The 23,746-nt window shown below is 40.4% G+C and overlaps 1 protein-coding gene across 1 annotated transcript in view; it reads left to right on the forward strand.

Annotated features, from left to right (window-relative positions):
* LOC136877417 (cytochrome P450 6k1) overlaps nt 1–23,283 on the forward strand; it is a 154,239-nt gene extending 130,956 nt beyond the window's left edge. Inside the window, exons 5-6 of the mRNA XM_067151438.2 lie at nt 16,301–16,552; nt 22,735–23,283. Of these exons, the coding sequence (XP_067007539.2) occupies nt 16,301–16,552; nt 22,735–22,907 (425 nt within the window). The 3' untranslated portion in view covers nt 22,908–23,283. The remainder of the gene's footprint in view (nt 1–16,300; nt 16,553–22,734) is intronic.
* The last annotated feature ends 463 nt before the right edge of the window (nt 23,284–23,746 follow it).

The raw sequence follows: 23,746 nt of genomic DNA on the forward strand, positions 1-23,746 counted from the left end.
GTATCCATAGCCTCCCATGTGTAGCGCCTTATTCTTGAAGAATGTATTTTAACTGCTAAACCCATACTAGGACAGAATTCCAGTAAACGCTTCCTATTCCCATTAGCTTCCTTTTCTTCCCCACATTTACCAATTACCTTTCGTATCCTTCAGTTCTATTTCCAACTCTCGCATTGAAATCGCCCATTAGCACTACCCTATCCTTGCTGTTCACCCTGACTACTATATAACTCAATGCTTCGTAAAACTTGCCTACTTCAACCTCATCTGCATCCTCACATGGTGAATACACTGAGACAATTCTCGGCCTAATTCCTCCAACTGCCAAATATACCCACATCATTCGCTCATTTACGTATCCTTAATTGAGGTACAGCCCCAGCATTTGCTTGGTGTGAAAACGGGAAACCACGGAAAACCATTTTCAGGGCTGCCGACAGTGGTGTTCGAACCTACTGTCTCCCGAATACTGGATACTGGCCGCACTTTAGTGACTGCAGCTATCGAGCTCGGTGAATTAGAAAACAAATAGGCTGTCATCTTTGATAAATGATCAACGTCCAAATGGTATATAAATAAAATTTGTACTACTTAGCACATTGTTTTAAAGGAAATTACAAGGTATAGGTGGTTTATGTAGTCAAGATTTCTCCGTGTCTCAGATGGTTTGGTGGCAGCTTTCACCGTTGTTCAAAAATCTCCTTAGCTTTTTTTTTTTTTTTTTTGCTTTACGTCGCACCGACACAGATAGGTCTTACGGCGACGATGGGACAGGAAAGGGCTAGGAGTGGGAAGGAAGCGGCCGTGGCCTTAATTAAGGTACAGCCGCAGCATTTGCCTGGTGTGAAAATGGGAAACCACGGAAAACCATCTTCAGGGCTGGCGATAGTGGGGTTCGAACCTACTATCTCCCGAATACTGGATACTGGCCGCACTTAAGCGACTGCAGCTATCGAGCTCGGTAATCTCCTTAGCCGGATGTGCAATTTTTATAAGACAAACCAGAGGCAAGGCAGGTTTTCTTCGGGATCTCCGGTAAATTTATATTTGTTCAATGTATTATCCGGCTGTACGGCTGAGAGGCCACTGTCTTGAGTTCAGGTCTCGGGGTGCTGGGTTCAGTATCAGGCTAGATTCTAGTTCTAGTTTTAAACGATAAATTTTCTAGGATCTGGGACCTGTTCCCAACATTCCTGCAACTCATACGTCGCATACAACACCATCCTTCATCACAATAACACTCAACTTCCCATACACGGCATACACCATCCACCATCATCCAGCGACTGCCTTGCAATTATCACAAAATTATTTGTTGATATATTTAACTATTTTATGTATCTAGTTAGTTATCAATAAAGAATGTGGAAATTTGATTCTTTGTTAAAGGAAAAGTCCATATGTGAATATCCGGCTTTTCAATTCACTGCGGTGATTTGCCAGCCGGCCTGAGGAGATAATTCCAGCTAAATTCACTTGCGAAAGAAATTGCGTACCATGAAGCACCCTTCGCAGGGGCATGAAAGTCGGTACAGGCATAGGACATGGCAGTATGAAGAAAACATCAAAATATCGTACCACACAGAGCATTTATAAGACAGTAACAAACATTTTCAGGATGCCTTTCGCACGACGGTGTTGGACCACTCGTAACAAGGAGAAGAGCGGAAATACTGTTGAGCATGGAGGCGTACAAACGTTGGATCTTCTCCTGGGGAAGATATTGTCACAGCTGGCACAAATGACTCTCGAAATCTGCCGTAGTTGCCGTTGGACGAAGTTACCATTCAACCTGTTCCCAAACGTTCTCGATGGGCGAGAAGTCTGCAGACCTTGCTAGCCAAGGAAGCATATTGGCATCACGATGATAGGCCCATGTTATGTGAGGCCAGGCATTATACTTCTGGAAATGGGACTCTCACGCTTCACCACGAAGGGAGTCGCACACGGTCGCAGAATTTTCTGGTCTTATCACCGCGCCATCACAGTTCCTTCAGCCACCACCAGTGGGGAGCATGAATTGAAGAACATGCCACGCCCCACCGTGACACCTTTCGATCGGACGGAGTGGCGGAGTGTCAATCCACATTGAAACGTGGATCACTGTGCTGGCTAGAACGTCTCCAGCCTCGAATTCGGAGCGGGGGGGGGGGGGATGTATCAAGTAGACCCGTGATCTGTCGCTGAATACCACTCGTTGTCAGTCCGCAACCTGCCACGCTGCCCGTTCAAATGTGCTCGGCGATGCTCATCTTGTAATGGTAGACGTCGTACGGGATGTTGCGACGACATATCCTGTTCTGCTAGCCACCCAACTATGGTACTGATGGACACAGGCGTATCCTCAGCTTCCGTGATATGTCTGTGGATCGTGTGCAACGTCATCCGTGGTGTGCTAACAGCCTGTCACATTATGAAATGAACCTTGATACTGGTGGTGCACCAGATTGACCCGAGCCTTCACGATGCGTGTGTGTACCATCACGCTTCCAATGCATCTAACACAAATACATGGTGTAGTGACAATGGTTACAGTGGCGGGCAATGCGCTGAAATATCCAAACTGCCTTTCGTAGACCGACGATGCGACCACTCTGAAACAGGTCAAAGTTGTGTGAAATGAACCATCGAGGCATGTTGTGCGTTCACTCAACTTCGTTTTTAGGTTCACACTGCTGCTAAGACGTTATTTGGTCTCTTGTGTCTATGAATGAGTGAGGGGCATGCACGACCACTAGTGGCAAAGCCATACAACCAATCAGCATTAAACGCAAATAGGATACATGTCAGCCTATGCCAGTATTGTGTGGCAAATTTCTTGTGCTTGTGCGATTCATTCACGGTGCGCATTTATTTATCTTTTTAAAATTGTATCTAGACTGACCTGCAACTGGCAGTAGTTGTTTTGTGACAGTTCTGGAGTCTCCTCCTCCTCAGTGGGCTGCCCTTTCCGACGTCAGACCATTACGATCAACGCGACAAGCAAGCACAGGGCCAAGTGGGCAAGATGGCCGCCACGCGCATTCAACCTCTTGCCACGTGCTACGACCTCTGACACCTTCAGACAATAGGATGTCACGTCAGGTGCCCCTTTCAGTAGCCTCTTTCAACAGTATTCCATAAGATGACGACATCCTATTGTTTGAAGGTGTCAGAGGTCGTAGCACGTGGCATGAGGTGGAATGCGCGTGGTGGCCATCTTGCCCACTTGACCCTGCGCTTGCTTGTCGCCTTGATCGTAATGGTCTGACGTCGGGAAGGGCAGCCTGCTGAGGAGGAGGCTCCAGAGCTGTCACAAAACAACTACTACTGACACTCACAATATGGAGGATTGCCTATCGTGAGGCACTTCAGCCGTAATCTCAACATACCACTTGTACATTGAATCCCTTTACATAACTAGGTACCTAATCGAAGATGTATTTAGTGCTCTGGTCCACGTCGTACAGACGACCGATCTTGTCCAGAATACCAACGATAGTGTTGGATTAATCACAATATGGCACATTTTAACATCACTATTGAGTATGCACTAGAAATGAAATCCACATGCACATAGCAGTGAAGCAGTACAACTCTCAGTCGGCAAGTATATCACACAGTAATTTCCATCCCTTCGTTTACATACATTTTTAATAAATTCCCACCAATACCCTACCAAGCTCTACCTTCTCTAGTACCTCTAAGGTATCTTATCTCGTTTTACAACTAAACGGCCTACCTCCCCAAAGACTAGAGTTCCGGTTCACAGACTGTGGGAGACATAGAACAACGGTCAGTGTTCTGCCAACTCCTTTGGACCTATTGTACCCGTTTACATCTCAGTCCCAGACTAATATTTATCTCAAGAGTGTTCGGCTCATCTTTTGAAGTCGGGAATCAAATGTATATTTCAAATGATGCGCTCAAGTAATACTACAGGGTTGAACGGCGCATGCGAATTTAAACAGGTCTTCGGGCTCATTCATGACGACTCAATTGAAAGACTCCACACTAAGACTGGGAAGAAGACATGATTACTCACCGTAGGCATGACTGACTATCTACAAGAGAAAGATAATGGAAATGTTCCCTTTTGAAATGCACAAATGAATAGTCTATTTAACTTACTTATGCAATGTTTATGATCTGACATAGATTTCAAACACAACGACAACAAATTAAACAAACCCGAAAATCACAATTACAGATCGGGTCGAACTTATGACCATTTGAGAGGACGAGAGCGCGAGCACAAACCTACCTTGAGGTGGATTCCAAGGGATAGCTGCTGGAAAGAAAAATCCGCGAGGCTATCGAAATCAAGAAACATCGTAACAACATAAATTTAGAAGAAGGATATAAAATCACTAATTCTTGGATGCCTATCATTCATAGTTTAAGACATACAGACCACAACATAAACACACGGGCTGCAACCCCATTACATAACAGCGCGGGCAAGTCCCCACTACCTGGCTGTGACGCATACTTTGCAGAATCCTCGCGAGACAGCCAGGGCTTACGTCAGCCAGATAGGCTAGGATATAAAAGGCCAAGATCAAGGCCACTCTAGTAGTGTAATTTCTGCCTGGGAGATTGATTACCTCGGATCGAGTAGGGGTATTTCAGTCGCCTTGACAAAGAATACTGCAATGTATTCGAAACACCGGCAAACTGTACGTGATGTGCGTACAAGTACAACACGGTTCAATCCGGAAATTAAATTAAATAATTCTTCACACCGTGGAAGCTTCACTTCTAAGCTACCTTGAGGTCGCCTCCACGTTTCCCTAGATGAGTTACAAAGGGGATTTGACGGAGAGACCCTAGCCTAACCATGCAGAGTTACGAGCATGCCAGGATCAGCTCACGAGAACGAGCCTTGTCTTATTATTTTTACACCGTCAGTTCGACCCAGGAAGTCTCGGAATTTGTCCCTCACATTCATTGGCCGTGGTCTCAGTCACGAGGTTTGTGAACCTTGGCTCACGGCAACCACAAATTATTATTATTATTATTATTATTATTATTATTATTATTATTATTATTATTATTATTATTATTGTTGTTGTTGTTGTTGTTGTTGTAAGGGTTCCTCATCAATCTTATGACCGCGATTATAAGTTCACTACCATATGATTATATCATTATTGTGATTATTAGTTTACGATCATTGAATTACTATTATTAATATTATCTCACGGTAATTGCAACATCACTATTATTCTTATTAGTTAACGATCATGCAGACGTGACTGATGTTCTTATTAGCTTGCGAACATCAAAATATTTTTTTAAGTTTTTAATTTTTATTAGTATTATTATTACTGGTATTACTGGTCCCACCTGTTTAATCTGTCGGTCGTAGTACATTCAGCCTATTCATCTCGTTCGTACCACAGTGGGGTGCGATACCTGCACTTTCCGTAATTCAGTCTTAATCCGCATACGTCCCACGGGCTGATAATTCCATATTTCAGTCACCTGGACGCTAAATATTCTCCTTGTCTCTCGTAGATTCCTTATTTATCTCATCGTAGCACATTTATAAATATCCCTGATGCAGAAACACTTCTTTCTTCTTATATCAAAGTAATATTCCTCAATTATCATTTCCAGAGTTCAAGACTACGTTCCATCGACGACACACTACGATCTATTTATTCATAACTGGATGTTATTCAATTTGACCCACAACAGTTGGCTTGTTTTCCAGAGGTTAGTCTCCACAACGGATCGTATTCTGACTTTATACTCCCATAAATCTTAACGATCGCGAATATGTGATTACTCCCCCTTGTACCCTAACTACAATTTAAACAATAAATTTACGAGTAGATCATTATTCAACTCATTATAACCGCTGGCAGCGTTCTGACATATGAATAAACACAAATTTTTAATTTACACTAAACTTTAGAAACCGGGTTCATGAACTGAGCATAACATTAATGATTCTTAATCACACTAAATGAAATGGCATATCGCTTTTAGTGCCGGGAGTGTTCGAGGGCAAGTTCGGCTCGCCAGGTGCAGATCTTTTGAACTGACACCCGTAGCCGACCTGCCTATGCGTCGTGATAAGGATGAAATGATGATGAAGACGACACATACACCCAGTCCCGTGCCAGCGAAATTACCCAATTATGGTTAAAATTCCCGACCCTGCCGGGAAGCGAACCCGGCGCCCCTGTGACCAAAAGCCAGCACTTCTAACCATGTAGCCATGGAGCCGGACACAATCACTCTAATATTTAACCACTTAAAATCCAAACTTTAGACACTGTTTACGTTTAGATCTCATATTTTAAACCCAACAATTTACGCTATTTAACGCCACCGACAACATATTGGCATATTAGTTATATTTATTATTAGCAGACCTCCCACACGTACAACACACATTTAAATTCACTGGCAATGTCATACCTCTGGACTTTACGTAACAACATGCCTTCTTGCTAACAATAAGAAAGGTAAATATGGCGCTAACCAAAGTGGTCGTGCAAATATGCAAATCCAATCAGCACAGAGCTGAGTCTAATTCTATACATGACGGGTGTGAACTCCCCCCCCCCAAAAAAAGTAAACTAATAATAAACCCAAAGTGAATTATACACAAAAGCCAGCTTCAAATAATTATTCAACCCATTATTTTCATTTAAACATGCGCCTTCGACTTATTTAAAGCTAAATCATGGGACCGGGAAGTGGTCCATGTGCAGTGAACATTATCAATACATTTTATTTCCCTCTCCGTTAAGGCGATAATACTTCTACATAATTCACCAAATCACTGTACTAATCTGTTTAGGTTCTTTGGCGGTGAACAGACGAAGGGCGGAGGCCCTCTATCCACTTAAGCCATCATGGTATTGACCTTCAGGACATGGAGCTGAATTAATCCCAGGCACTCGCGTATCAAACATATCTTAACCTAACAAATTACACAAGAATTTTGCAAATATTCTGACGTTCATGTACCCTATAGCCTGAACACATTCACTAGGTGACCTTTGTTTCTTCCCAAACCAAGAACTATCGATCTACGCCGAGTATCACGTTATACGGCCCGACACGCTCTGACTCGCAAGCCCATACAAATGATGAAGCTCCACTGTCTAACTAATACGTCTAGATCATATTTGCTGGAACCGTGACCACTCCCTTCAAATGCTGGGAAAGTCCCTACACATGTCTATTCATTGTCTAATTATACAAACATGCAGGTTAAACATCTTGTCTTTATCACTATTGCTAGTTCTGGCGTCTGCCAGTAATTTATAATTTATTGAAAACACTCCCTACGTGATGTTAATAATAACGTTCGAACTGAACAGTTCACAAGTGAGCTTAAGTGCGTAGTGGATAATTGTTCGAAAAGGGGTAGAGGTTCACCCTGCAATCGACTGTTCAGAAGTGATTGAAGGGACTCGGCGCGCAGATATTCACTCCGTAATCGACTATTGGGAAGTAGTTGTCTCGTTCGGCAAGGGCCTTATTTTATAGTATTCCTGCCATTTTACCTGGTTCATCTGAGATCAAGTCAGAACGAGAGATGATGGTTCTCTGGTATCGGCCTTTGTAGACCGACCTGAAGCTTGAAACTTGCATCAATGAATGGGGTTACCTGGGGTTACAGGTTACTTTAACTACCCTGTTGCAGTTTGATCAAGAATCGATTGTGGGATCTAGCCATTTCTGAGATTGCTAGGGTTGATTCATGGAAATCGACACATTAGATTATAGAAGTTATTGCAATACTTTATGGCGATGGTCTTCGAAAATACTCACGGTTGTGGTTCTGTAATCAGCATTAATTAATAGTAAAGTTAGCCGAGCCGCGTATTTGCAGAGCATGACTTGGCCCTACTGTCTTCTCTCCTAGCGAATGCTGAATTTTCTGATTGGTCGCGGGGGGGGGGGGCTATGCGGAAGTTTAAATATTCCTTCTCGTAGTGCACCATCTTCCGCGTCCAAGATGATTGGCGTGGAAGAAAACTCCAGCCAGGGTCGGTAGACATCTCAGGGTAAATATCGAAGTTAAATTTAATTATTTTCCTTTTTTGTATTTTTACGTGGATTCTAGATGATGCAGATACGCAAGTACGCATTTCTTCGATCCAAATATATATATATTGATGGACGTCTCCACCAAACGTTCACTAGTGATATCGTTTATCATAAATTTACCTTAACGCTAACTTACGTACTATTCCAACTAACTATAAATGATATGAAATTATACCTTATTTACTAATATTTATTCATTAAAAGGAAATATGATGGACAAATGGTACAGTGTCTGCTTGAAAATCCCAAAATAAATCAATTGATTCTGATTACAGTCTTCAAGTTATTTGTATATAATCATTAGTCGTCGTATGAATTAATATAATCGTCATTGAAATGGATAGCCGCTTCATATTTGTCTAACATTACACAAGAAAATAAAAGAAATAAGTTATTTACAAATTCGCGTGAGCTAAATCCAGTTAAATTAATTGTTCAATCTTACTCACACAAAACATTCTTCATTTGATCATAAGTTCATCTTTGATTTCAAGGGCAATGACTTTCGTTGCTCATATTAAACTTTTCATGAACTTGGCATAAAAAATAATATCAGTTTCGTACCTATGTAGCATTCATGGGCAACAATTCGTTCGAAATTAAAATATTACTAGTGATTAGCATTGCATTAAAACACCTCTTAGGTTTCAAAATCAAATAAACATATCATAAATAACCAAATAACTTTTCAATTGAATTGGAAATCCAATGGATGACCTTATAAAGTTCAACTAAGTATAGGGAATAACATGAATGAAGATTTGGGAATGACTATCAACCTCTCAATATTATTAATGAGATGTATTAATGACTATAAATGCCAATAAATGCCTGCCATACTTGATATACTATCAAATGCAACCTATAAGTAGGTATCTAATGTTGAAATATTCGTTTAAACGAATAATCATGCATATTAGGGTTTATTTTGATGACCAATTCCTGCCATATTGTTCATAAGTATCGTATTATGGTGTCATTTATCATGTGATATGGACTGTCTACCAACGAAACATCTCTACTGCTTCAATAAATATTAATGATCCGCGTCTGTGCCAATATTTTATTCTTTCACTTCTCATATTTCATTCATTTCAATTATATCCTCGCAGCATTAACATCTTTTCTCAATTCTTTCCTTCCTGTCTTCATATAACATCATCTCATATCACAATTCTCATATTTCACTTCAAATCTAACGTAACACATTTCAATATTCATCTTATACAACCCACATTGACGCAAACATTCTCTTCATCTTTGAAGTAAATCAATCTCTGGATCAATATTTACATTTTCAATATCAACATGTCTTCCGTCTATCTGTTTATCCCTATCTAACCTCATTTCACTCATTTATGGCAACAGGTAACCTATATTTGTTAAATACGACATCCTACATTTCCCCTAACTTCATACAGCATCATATTCTTAAAATATTTCACACATGTTATGGCATGACATACTATAACATTGATATCGTAAAAATCACACTATCATATAATATAGTCTATTCCCTAATTGGATGTGATCTTATTTTCTTACAAAAACTGCCTAATTCCTTCCTAAAATCGAAACACTATTGGGTCGCTCGCGAGAAAATAGCTTAAATTGATATGTCATGAACACTATGGAATTCAATTGATATTACTCTGAAACTTATCTTATTCTCCGCCTGCCAGGATTGGGTTAATTCTGTTTAGCCATCAGTTGCATTGGTCAGCCTCGTTGTTCCGCCACCAGTCATCGGCATTTCCTCGGGAATCGAGCTCTGCTTTGCCCGTCAAGTCGGCTGGGTTTCCTCGGGACAGCTCCCCCATATTCTTCTTTACAGGTCCATGACGTAGGTGTCTTGCGCAATCGGGAAATACGAAATCATAGAAGAGATTAGTGAAAACATACTGACAAATGCAATGCCTTCTTGTATGATAATGGTCTTAAGCATCGGCTTAGATAGATATTTATGTTTTTTTTAATTTTGTGCAGTCCACCAATATGTCTGCTTTAGCTTTGCGTATTTATCTCAATTGTAATTGCTAATGAATGTATTTCTTAACTAAAATTGTATATTCTAGTCGAATCTTTCTTCTTATAAGCCAAAGCCTGTTCAATGCGCTCTTCATATGATTTGGCTAGGTGAGTCTTGCCGTGTTTCGTGTTCGTGCAATTCCATATTTCCTTCATGTTTTAACATCTTATGCGTACTATTTAATTTCATTAGCGGTAATCGTATGCAGTTCGACTCCGCGCAATTGCTCTCAGAACAATGAAACGGCACAGTAGCAGTGACCACCGTCTGCGATATTTTTCCCGAGCGCTGGAACTTTCAGTTGCTCTATTGCCATGAATGGTAGCGCATGTGTCAGCTCGCATGGAGCAGAAATTTCGGCTCCGTTTTCCTGTAGCAGTTAGTGGCTCGGTATTTTCTTCTGATTTTAGCCCGGCTGATCTTCTTAACTGAGAATGCCTGTAACAGAAAGAACATTCCTTGCTCTACTGTCTAGAAGTAATCTCTATGGCGACAGCTATCTGCTCGTATCTCCCTGATGTGGTGACCACTGCCCAAGCGACCACCTTGTGATCTCAGAAAACTGTATGACTTCCTAAACTATGATAATAGTTCTGACGTTCATGTACTCTATACACATTCAATAGCTGATCTGCGTTCCTTCCCGAACTAAGAACAATCGATATGGTTATGTATGGTCCTATTGAGCCTTGCTAGTAGATTCTTTGCCGCTACGATAATTTAACATTTCGGCGTAAGTTTTTAAGTTGTTCGTACCGTACGTAAAACAACGGCTGATCCTCGCTCTAGTTTCAGGGAACATTTTGGGGGTGGGGGCCGGCCCCACTGCCCCTCCCCCCTTGGCTACGCCAGTGCGGAAAACTATTGGTATCTTATCAATCCATGATCGATTCTTGATAAAATTACGACGTGTGAGTTAAAAATATCGGACCGTTCAGTGGTGAAAATTTGCAGAGCCTGGCCGGCCTCCAAATACCTACGTAAAAAGCCCCCCCTCTCTCTGGGATGGCCTCAAATGGACCGAAGGAAGAGGGCAGGAAAATATAAATACGGCCTGCAGACAAACCCCACAGACAACGCTTGATGAGTTAGTCGAGGGCGGAAATTCTGCCGCTCAGCGCAAAATTATCCGCTCCGCACTTAAGCTCTCTACAGTGTATAACCCGAGTACTTTGAGTTCGCAGTGGTTAAATCAATAGTGATAAATTCAGTTTGATGTTATTATGATTCTCGTCACGTAGAAAGTGATTGAATTAGGTATAAATTACCACCATACACCGGAAGCACTTGTGCCTAGCCTGAATTCATCAATCTTTAAACTCTGAATAGACATTTCCAGCATTCGCTTGGAGGGGAGTTAGGCTATAGCCTTAGTAAAAACAATCTAGCTGTAATATTTCATCCGTGGAGGAAGACCGAGTCAGCGTAGTGAATAATAGACGGCCTAGACCAGGGCCTCTCAGGGTACATGCGCCTGGTGCATGCACTGCGCACGGTGCAAAAGACGACTTCGCTTTGTTGACCAGAGTGTAGACCCCCACTCCTCGATTTGGTACAATAGCGCTGCCTCTCTCTTTCCCCACGCCTGTCTCGCTCGCTCACCCTGTCTCCCTGTTCCTTACTTGCTCCCTAGCGCTCCAAAGCCGAGCCGAGTTGAGCCGAGCTTAGCCGAGTAGTCCAGAGACGAAGCGTTGGTCTAAGCCGAGCGGTACCAATGCACATTGCAGAGAGCTCTCGCGCCTCGATTTGCACGCGTGAGATATTGGGCGTTTGAGAGGCCCTGGCCTGGACGATGACAATTTCCGGGAGTGCCGCGTTCGATACTCGCAAAGCGCGTCGGATTGCATAATAAAATACTTCGTAGCTTAGTATCAATAGTTCCTAGTTCGGGCAGGAACGAAGACAATTCAGTGAATGTGTAGATAGTCTTACGCACCTAGAAGTCGGAATACTTGTATATTCTTGTGTAAAATTTTGAATAAGATGTGTGCGATATATAAGTGCATAGGTTAACAGCTCCATGTCCTGAAGGCAACTACCATGTCAGATTAAGGCGGATGGGGGCCTGAGCCCTTTATCCGTTCAAAGCCAAGAAGCTTACAAAAGACATGAGTACCAAAATTTGATTATTTATGTCGAAATATTATCGCATTAAAATGAGGAAATAAATATATTAATAATAGTTATTTGACGTAACACATGGAGCGCTTCTCTGTTACATGATTTAGTTTAGATAAGACGGAGGGATGCCTTTGCTGGCGGGACCTAGTGTTTACACTGCACTAAGTCTTCAGGTATGGGCTAGAGCAACTTTGTTACTTTCATTGATCTGTCTCTGTCTTATCCTTGGCTTTGACAAAATGAAAGTGACTGAGGTATGCGTGATGCTAGTAATGCCATTCCTTCCGCAGCCAGTCCCTGCTATGAATGGTGTGAAACTGTTGCTCATAGGGTCGGTTGGTGCATGCATTTCAGTGGGCTTGGCAGACTGATACGTAATAGCAACTTCTGGCTCGGTGAGGAAAACAACGGGAAACTACCTCACTCCTTATTTCCCTAGTACGCCTCTTCAGTGATGCCTAGGCCATCTATGACAGCTCATGGTGGAACTGTTGAGGATCCAACCAGCCTTTGGGCTGATGACTAAACATAAATACAAGATGGAGGGACATAATTAAATTAACTGTAAACATGAATTAAATATTTTCATTAAAGTTGTACATAAATTTACTTGGGTTTATCATTTGTTTACTGTTGTGTTTCGGAGAGAGTTGCGCTCATCAATGTATTGAAATGAATTTCTGGACTGCTTTGATCAATTTTATATTTTTAGTGTTAGGAATAACGCATGTTGTTACATTAATTCCAGACATATGAAATTGCCAGTGAATTATTATATTTACGATCGATGAAACTTCAGTATTACTGTCATTATTACTGGTATATATTATTATAGTAGCATTTAAATTCGTTTACTCTGTCACGATTAATCATTCCATAACAATATAAACGTGTGGTTTACGTGTGGAAGGTCGGATAATGATAATAAGAATACCGAGATGCCGAGATTTTGCGGGTGGTTATAAATCGATTAAATTATCGGGATTTAAAATGCGATATTCAAATACGAAGAGTGTTAAACTTTGAATCTTAAATGAATAAAATACTTGGCTAACTAGGAAACACTAACGACATACTAAAATTTCTGATTGGGTTCCAAAAGATAATTATGTTAATTAAATTTATGTTATTTAATGAGTCAGAATTTTGCCGCCGGTTATAATGAATGCTAAATAATGGTCTAAACTTATTGGTTAAATTGCGGTCCTCCTGAATTATAAATAATGGTTAAAATTTCTTGTAAAAGTAGTGGTTTGGAATCACGGAATAATTACATATTCACGATTGCTAAAGTTATGGGAATATAGAGTTGCACCCCTACCATCATTTGTGGAGACTAACCTCAGAAAACAAATCAAGTGTAAAGGAGAAATGATCAATAACATGCAGTTAATGAATAAATAGATCGTACTATGTCGTCGATGGAATCTAATCAGTCGTGAACTCTGTGAATAATAATAATTTAGGAATATTACGCTGATGTATGAGGAAATAAGGATTTCCGCATCAGGGATATTTATAATGAAGCTACAAGGAAATATAATGTGAAACTTCCATGAAATATATAAATAAGTCTACGAGAAACGCAAAGAATGTCAGTGCCCGGGTTCTGGAAAATGGAATGATCAGCCTGTGGGATAGAGGCAGAGTAAGTCTGAGGGATCGCACCCCGTTATAGTGCGTATAAGAAAGATAGGCTCTGCATGTTTAGTTATTTGAAGTACTACAGCCTCAGAGACCAGAGAGGTTGATAGTCCGCATGAGTAACCGTAGGCTGGAATCATTAATCATGACAGAGTAAACGAATGTAAATAGGACATTAATAATAATAATAATAATAATAATAATAATAATAATAATAATAATAATAATAATAATAATAGCTGTAGTCGCCGTGAGTGGGGTTCGTTTTGACCAACAACTTGGCTTTGCCTTGGATGCCTACGTTCATAACTTTGTGAGTCAGACCACGGCTGGTGAATGTCAGGATTATATGAGGTTTTTAGAGTTACCTCCTGAAAAGACATTGAGGCTCAATTTGGCGAGCTCCTTCTAGCATGCTCGTGACTCTGGATTGTTAGGCTAGGGTCCTTGAGTCCAGTTTCCCCCTTTGTTACGATAACATTTCTAGGATAGGATTCCGGGCTAACTCGTATGTGAATAACCCGGAGGTAACTCATCTAAAGGAACGCGAAGGCGACCGCAAGGCAGGTTGTGTTCTTGTCCGCGTCTCCTCAAATGGTTTCGGGTTTACGCGTCTTAGTACACGGGTCAGTGGTTCGATCCATACGGATCAGGTGTTCAACCGATTCATGTTTACATGTACAAGTATACGGGTCGCTGTTCGACGACATATAATATTATTCTCACTATCAAAGTGGTAGGATTGTGAAAAGACAGCTTGTACTTGTTTTGGGTTGTTTAGTGTCGTATTTGAATTTATGTCATAACATAATATTACCTAATCACTAAAATAAATTGCTCATTTTTGCTATTTCAAAGGAAAACAGTTAAATTATATTTTTATAGATATTTAGTCATGCCCATGGTAATGAGCCCTTCCCCTATTTAAATTTGCATGCCCCGTTCGTCCTTGTAGTTGCCTCATTTATTGAAGAACCGATCACCCCTGAGATAAATGCTAGTCTGGAACAATTTCAATCAATGCTTTACTTCTCGCAGCCCAGCACTCGCTACATTCAGCTGCGCGCGGACCGACTGTCGTTTGTTTACACACTCGCGGCCTTCTCGGGAAGGATGTTGTGAAGCTATGCTCAGAGCTGCCAACCTCTGTACGGAGGAACTAATGAGTGAGGTGCTTCGATAGCTGGTGGCAAGACGATTAGTCTGGACGGTTAGGATTCTTGCCGTGGACAAGACGATTGGTCTGGACGGTTAGGATTCTTGCCGTGGACAAGACCATTGGTCTGGACGGTTAGGATTCTTGCCGTGGACAAGACCATTGGTCTGGACGGTTAGGATTCTTGCCGTGGACAAGGCCATTGGTCTGGACGGTTAGAAGCCGCGAAGCGGCCCTACGCCTCTAGTTTCATGTGGAAACACGATTGGTCTGGACTGGTTCTTGCCGTGCGGACGGTTAGGATAAGACCTGGACAAGACCATTGGTCCGGACGGTTAAAGCCGCATTGTAATTTTACATGGTGTTTTTTGTTTGTGCTTTTATTCAGCCGGGGTTGGTAACGCAATGTATTTATCAGCATTGATGGCAATGACGTCATATTCCGTTCACCATGACCAATGAGAATGCAAGAAACTACTTGAGCCATGAATGATGGCGGCTACTGCTCTTTATTAGGTTATAAAAGTAAATATATTTCTCGGGGCGGGTTGGTTGGTTCCTAGACATGGCAATGAACACATCTCTCCTCTAAAAGGAATTCCAAGTAAGATTTACATTATTTTCACTTCCCTATAATGTTATAAACGTTGGGCTGCAGGAAGTAAAAGTTTTACCCAATTTCATATGCCTACAGCAAACGATCACCAACTCCCTGGTGCGATAAAGAATGTCAAGCTGCGTTGCCTGACAGGGGTGAGGCACTTCTTCAATGTGAACAGGGTGCTTCTGAGGTAAACCTCCTCGTCGTACAACAAACTCAAGCGAAATTAAAACGCTTATTTAAACTTAAAAGGACAAACTGTTGGGGCTAAGATCCTAACTCACTCAACTCGTCCATCTCTCCTGCTACATTGTAGAGGAAAATTAGTCGTTTGGGAAACGCACAGAATTGCCCGAAATTTACTTCTGCTACCACATCAATGAAATACGATATATATTGCGACAGATGCCACCTGTTTTATCTCATATAGGCCACACCATTCAATGGCCATGAAAGGAACTTACATCCAATATTTCGTCCATTTGAGCTTCTAGAACAGATTAAAGCCTTAAAGACAAGCAATAACACAGCCCCAGGTCAAGATAACATTCACTCTCCAATGCTAATGAACATGTCCAATAGCTGTCTGGTTATTAAGTCATACTCTTACTCGACTAAATGCATTATACCAAAACAACGGTCACGTATCATGCATCATGTACCTAACATAATATTTTTGTTACCTCTGTTCCAGAGACGCTGAGGAAATATCCTACGCTACCGTTCTTGGATCGCGTATGTTTGAAGGACTACCACATTCCTGAAACAGGACTGACTATTGAGAAGGGCACTCCAATCTTCATCCCCCTGCAAGGCATTCAGACAGACCCGCAGTACTACCCCAACCCTGAACGCTTCGATCCAGAGCGCTTCAATGAAGAAGGAAAGAAGTCGCGTGTACCCTTCACATATATGCCTTTTGGGGAAGGACCACACAACTGCATTGGTGAGTACATTTTCATATCACTAGAGGGAGTAAAGAAATATGTCTAGTTAGGCACAATGGGGACGAGTGAGTTGTTATTGATGTGCATGCACGGTAAATTGGCGTTACAAAAATCAGCAAACTATAGTTGACATATTCTATATACCGATGTCGCTAGGTAATTCAAGCCCTCAGCTAAATGCTATATAAATTTACCGCGATCATGCAAGCTGCCCCTGTGAGCACTCCATTACGTGTACTCGGGGCACTTCGGAACACCATAGCGAGTTAACACGTCAACCAATATAACACATTCTGGTCTCATTTCGTTCGCAAACAGACGTGCTAACAGCAAATGCAAGTATAGTTTGCGCCTACGTGACTATGTAAAAAGACAAGCTGGAATACATTGTTGACGAATTGGCATTTTGACCGCCTAATTATCAATTCCGGTCTCTTGTCGGACACCATTAGAAATCTCACCCTGAGTCCACGAAGTTATGTGGGGTCGAAAATGTGAGAATTTCTCAATTTGCTTCACATTGATTTGATATGGATTGACAGGATATTGGAATACTGAAATATATATTGGGAAGCAGACGCTCACCGGTGAAATGTTGCCACACCTGCAAGAATATTCAGACGGACCTGGAGCCAGGAAAATTATATGTACAATAGAAATGAAGATTCCGAAGGCTAGTTAAGCTGTTTATCTCAGCATAATTCACACGAAGTGCCCGCTTTCTGATTTACGAGATGTAGCAAAGACGCTAATTGCTACCAGGAAAAGAAGGCTATTAATCCTGCACAAGGCGATATGGCACAACGTCACAGATTCATAGAAACGATGAAACAAATTTTCTCTAGCCTACGGGCATATATTAGTAATGTTGGCTACGGTAACATTTAAAAGACCCGCTTTCCTTTCTGGCCAATGACAAAATTCTGGTGACTTCTGGACCTTCTCCAGGTGTACGAGCTTTGAATCTGTAAATATGAATCCGGCCATCTTTCCAATTAATAATAAACAAAATATTCGAATCACACAACTTCAAATGTGGGAATTTTAGAAGATGTTCTTCATGATCACCGAAAATAATTTTAATAAATTAAGGTATCAACTTGTAGGAATTTTCCCCAGCTCAACTGATATTGGCCAGAGCTACACCACGCTAGTTAAGACGCTAATAAGCCCGCGAAACGTGGAAGACTGAAATCTATTGACATCTTATTAATCTATCATAGATTCGTGATGAGATTACGACGTGTGAGGTTACATTATCAGACCGTTCTGTGGTAAAAAGTTGAATATCCAGGTCGGCTACCAAATACCAATTTAAGAAGACCCCCCTCTATCTCGGGATTGACATCTGATGAACCGGAAGAAGAGGGTAGATAAATATAAATAAGACGGACCGGAGCGACTAGACACACAACAGGCGAACAGAGCTTAAGGTGGAACCTCTGCCACTTATTGACAATATCTCCGCGCCGAACTTAAGCTAGTTACAGTTTATAACACGAATACTTTCACTTCATATTGGTGATATAAACGGTGGTCAGTTCAGTTTGACTGTTAGGATGATCTTTGAAACGTAGGACGTCTTTGAAAATAATATCAATTGTCGGCAGACGCCGGTAACATTTGTAAGAAGGCAATGTGCCTTGCTCGTACTTATTACATTTCAGAAGGTAAAACTTCGTCATATGTGGAAGAAACTGAGTCAGCGTAGCGAACACTAGACGGCCTAGACAACGATTTCCGGGAGTGCCGGGTTTGATAGTCGCGAACCGCGTCGGGTCGCATAGTACGATACTTCGTCGTTAGTATCAGTAGTTCCTAGTGTGGGCAGGAACGATGAAAGTGTCAGTGAAGGTGTAGATGGTCTTAGGCACCTATGAGTCAGAATATGTATATATTCTTGTATTAAATTTAGTTTAAGTTGTGTGTGATGTATCAGTGCATAGGATTAAATGAGCTCCACTTCCTGACGCACGACACCATGTCAGAGTAAGAGTAAGTAGCCCTTTGTCCCTCCAACGCAAGAAGTCTACAGATTGATGAGTACATATTTTGACTAATCATGTGGGAATGTTATCGCGATGAAATTGGGAAATAAATAGATTAATAAAGGTTACTTAACGTAACGCATGGGCCGCTTCTCGGTTCCATGATTTAAATAAGATGAGACGGAGGGACATAATTAGATTAACTGTAAATATGGGTTAAATCACTTAATTCAAGTTTGTTGCTGTACATAAATTTAATATGGGTTAAATCATTTAATTAATGATTGTTTGTTGTTTATAAATTTGCTTTGGGTTTATTCATTTGTTTATTGTTTATTGCGAAGAGTGTTACGCTCACTCAGGTATTTGAATGAATTTCTTGACCACTTTGGTTCAAAGTTGCATTTTAGTATCAGGAATTAGGCAAGTTGTCACGATAAATCCAGAGATATGAAAATGACGGTGTATTTAAAAGTGTGGTTTACGTACCGAAGCTCGGATAATAATAATAATAATAATAATAATAATAATAATAATAATAATAATAATAATAATAATAATAATAATAATAATAATAATACATAAATGCCGAGATTTTGCAGCTAGTTATAAATGGATTAAATTATCGGGATTAAAACACGATAATAAAATGTAAACGGTGTTAAATTTTAACATTAAATGTATAAAATACTACAGAGACTAGGGATTACTAATAACGTACTACATTTCTGATTGGGTTCCAAAAGATGTTTTAATTAAATTAGTGTTAATTAATGAGTTAGCATAATGCCATCGGGTATAATGAATGCTAAATAATGATCTAAACTTATTTTTTGAATCGCGGTTCTAATGAATTTTAAATAATGTAATGGTCTAAATTATATTGTGCTAATAGTGGTTTGGAACCACGTAATAATTACGTATTCATGATTGTTAAAATTTATGTGAATATAAAGTTACACCCCGACGATCATTCTAGGAGACTAACCTCAGACAACAAGTCAAGTGTAAAGGGAGAAATTAGGAATAACGTGTAGATAATGAATTAATGGATCGTACTACGTCGTCGATAATAATCAGTCGTGAACTCTGTGAATGATACTTGAGTAATATTACTCTGATGTATGAGGATAGAGAGATGTCCACATCAGCGATCTTAAAGAGGAAACTACGATGAAGTACACTCCATTGTGCAGCTAAGATGAGATATATAATGAATCTTCGAGAAACACAGAGAATTGTTAGTGTCTGGGTACTGGAAAATGGAATTATCAGCCCGTGGGACGTAGGCAGATTAAGACTGAGTTACGAAAAGTGTAGGGATCGCACCCCGTTGTAGTACGTATGAGAAGTAGAGGCTGCATGTTTAGTTATTTGATATATTACGACCCCAGAGATCAGGGAGGTTGGTAGGGTAAAGTGGAATGATAAATCATGACAGATTAAATGAATTTAGAAGGGACCCATTATAATACTGAAGTTCGACAATTATATACATGTTAATGATAAATATAATAATAATATTTGACTCCGGTAATAGAAATCGTAATATTGTTGTTTTGACGATCGTATTAACAATAATAATAAATGTGGTATACCAGTAATAATAACCATGATACCGAAGTTTCGACGATAGTAAATAATAATAAGAATAACAAATAGTAATAATAATAATAATAATAATAATGTAGCCGCCGTGAGTCGAGTTGTTGGTGACCAACAAGTTAGGCTACTCTTGGATGCCTAGGCTCATAACTTTGTGAATGAGAGCATGGATGGTAAATGTCAGGACTATAAGTTATGAGATTTTTGGAATCACCTTCTAATACTTTTATTGTCGCATTGACAATGGTAAATATTAAGTTGAGCTCTAATTTGACGAGCTATCAGTGGCATGCTCGGGACTCTGGATAGTTAGACTAGGATCCTTCCGTGCAGTTTTCCCTTTTTGTTACAATAATATTTCTAGATAGGAATCCGGACCATCTTATATGTAAATACCCGGAGGTAACTCATGTAATGGAACGTGAAGATGACCGCAAGGCAGGTTGTGCTCGTGCCCGCGTCTCCTCAGATGGTTTCAGGTTTGCGTGTCTAAGCACACGAGTCATTGATTCGATCCATATGGATCAAGTGTTCGGCCAATTCATGTCTACCTGTACAAGCATACGGGTCGCTGTTCGACCTCATATAATTTTATTCCCACCATCAATGTGGTAAAACGGTGAAAGCGCAAAATCATTCCTTTTTCTGATTGGTTAAGTGTAATATTTGACAGTTTGTCATTACATTTTCCAAATTACTTGAATAAATTACTCCTTGTCGCAATTTCATTTACATTATATTTTTACTGTAGATAGTTAGTCATGCCAATGGTTATCAATTCCGTAATTTCCTAGTCCTATTGTGGAGTCTTTCAGTTGAGGGTCTACGAATGAGCCCTTCACCCTACTTAAATTTGCATGCCCCAGTCTATAGTTACTTGAGCGCCTTATTTGTATACAGATGTCTGTTAGACATTTACTAAAGAACCGATCACCCCTGAGATAAATGCTAATCTGAGACTCAGCGGTTGAGCGGGTGTAATATCGGATTCTGAATGTAGCTCTGACTCATGATGTGTGTATCATTGAATAGAGAATGTTACATCCAGCACAATGGTGCCATTGCGGCAGACTTAGGACACCTGGGGTATAAATTATATTGAACCCATAATTCTACGTTGATAAAACATTACAGATAAATATTTCAGCTACAAATAACTTTTGGGTGCAGCCATGTTTTTTTATGACGAGAGTATCTCACCCTCCAAGACCGTGAGACAGAACTCTACGTAGCGAGCGAGCCACTCGCTAGTGAAATACCGGGACACTTCGGTTGATTTCGAGTACTGACTAATTTAACAATTTATAGGAAACCTCCATAACGAGAGATTTTGGCAACATAGTTAATCCAGGAATATTTTTTTTGCTATTTGCTTTAAGTCGCACCGACACAGACATGTCTTATGGCGACGATGAGATAGGAAATGCCTAGGAATGGGAAGGAAGCGGCCGTGGCCTTAATTAAGGTACAGCCCCAGAATTTGCTTGGTGTGAAAATGGGAAACCACGGAAAACCATGTTCAGGCCTGCCGACGGTGGGGTTCGAGCCCACTATCTCCCGATTACTGGATACTGGCCGCACTTAAGCGACTACAGCTATCTAGCTCGGTAAATCCAGGAATAAAGAACTGAAATTATTAATAAACATTAAATGAAGACAGAATCCACAGGGTAAATTTAAATGTAATTAAGCCTGGAGAGAAATTGGCGTTTGTTCTGGCGGATTTGCGACACGTCCCGAGGTCAATCCCTAAGAAAACGCGCGAAGTTACATGTCAGAAATAAATGTATTACGCCCGTTGCAAGTATGGGAAAGATATAAAAATAACACCATTGTGAATTGTAATTCTGCCAGAATTTTTGGAATAAATCTCAGGAAGATTGGTCCAGACTTCATGATCAGGGTAGCGTCATCTCAGATGGTATAAAAGGAACCCCCTCCACCAACATTTACACACTCGATGTGAAGATCTGTGCGGAGAAACCACGTCGCTTGTCTCCGAGAAAAGTGCGGTAATTGTGTTTCCTCAGAATAACTTTGTTATATTAGTCAGTACTCGAAATCTTCTGAAGCGTTCCGGCATTTCACGAGCGGGTGTCTCGCTCGCTGCTGTGAGTTTTATTCCAAGGGTGAGACAATCTCGCAATAAAACATATCTGCAATTATTTATCATCGTATAATTATAGGTTCAATATGATGTACGTAATTTTTCAAATAACCAAATATATTGAAACCTATGATCAGACTATAAGGTTAGCTATCCATGTCATTAGATGACCACCCTGATAAGTTATATCCCAATAAATACTATCAAAAACATAACAAACGTAAAGTTAAAATGAGTTAATCAATTTATTTATTTATCGGAATATAGTTTTACACAATTTAAGAAATAACTTTCGCGTAGCATCGTCCGCTGTTTTCAGGTAATGTTAACATTGGTCATTTAATGTCGACAATTTGCCTGTACACGTAACATATACTGTATAATCACAATGATGCGTTATTAACCGCAGAATTGAGATTTGGACGAATGTGGGCCGTTACCCAACTAATGCATGTACTCTATATTGTTTTATTGTCCACAGGAATGCGATTTGGACTTATGTCGGCCAAGGCTGGAGTGTTGCATATTCTCACCAAGTTCGTGGTCGAGGCCAGTGAGGACACCCCAGTTCCACTTCAGATGAACACAAGAGGCGTCGTCACTACCCCCAAAGGAGGAGTTCCTCTGAGGTTCATAAAGTCGCCTCTTTTATAGACAATCTTACTGTATTTAGAAACATTCTTACATGAAGTCTTCAGGAATTTTAACAATTCAATGGAGGTATCTCAGAAAGGACCAAATCACGATGAAGAGTATATGTTGGTGATTCTGGCAACATGTACTGTATGAAGAATGTCATTTACGTGTTATATTGCGGAACAATATTGAAGCATGAACTATGAGAAATTAAGTAATAAGAGCGCAAGAAATTTTAAATATATGATGATTTAACGACTTTGTAAGTTAGAGCAGGGGTATTGTAGTCTACTAAATAAGTATTAAACAGTACTTTATTTTCGGTTTGAGGTTTCTTCATCATCAGGGTATAGTGTGATAATACATTTTCCTTATTAAAGTTGTTGTTAATGTAGTGTATTGTATTCATTGTAAAAAGCTTTAGCTACGAGGGTCGAGTCATAAGTCATGGCAACTACACTGAAGAAAATGGAAATTGCACCACTCCTTCTAGGTACATCAATATGATGTGCGTAATTTTTCAACTAACCAAATATATTAAAACATACGATCGGTCTATATGATTAGCTATCCATGTCACTAGATGACCGACCACCTTGATACGTTATATCCCAATAAATACTATCAAAAACGTAACAAACGTAAAGTTAAAATGAGTCCACTCCTTCTGGGTGGTGCTACATTGCTGCAATTGAACATGCAGGACGAGTGTTCGGTTGTGATTCGTTGATTACACTTTCAGGCCCCTCTGACCGCAAGTTTGGACAACAATCAATACAGGATGTGCCCACCACGAGCTGCAATACAATGATGAATTCGTCGAGGCATGGAGTCAATAAGGCTCTGGATCGCTTCCT

The sequence above is a fragment of the Anabrus simplex genome, chromosome 7 (assembly GCF_040414725.1).
Source record: "Anabrus simplex isolate iqAnaSimp1 chromosome 7, ASM4041472v1, whole genome shotgun sequence".
Lineage (NCBI taxonomy): Eukaryota > Metazoa > Arthropoda > Insecta > Orthoptera > Tettigoniidae > Anabrus > Anabrus simplex.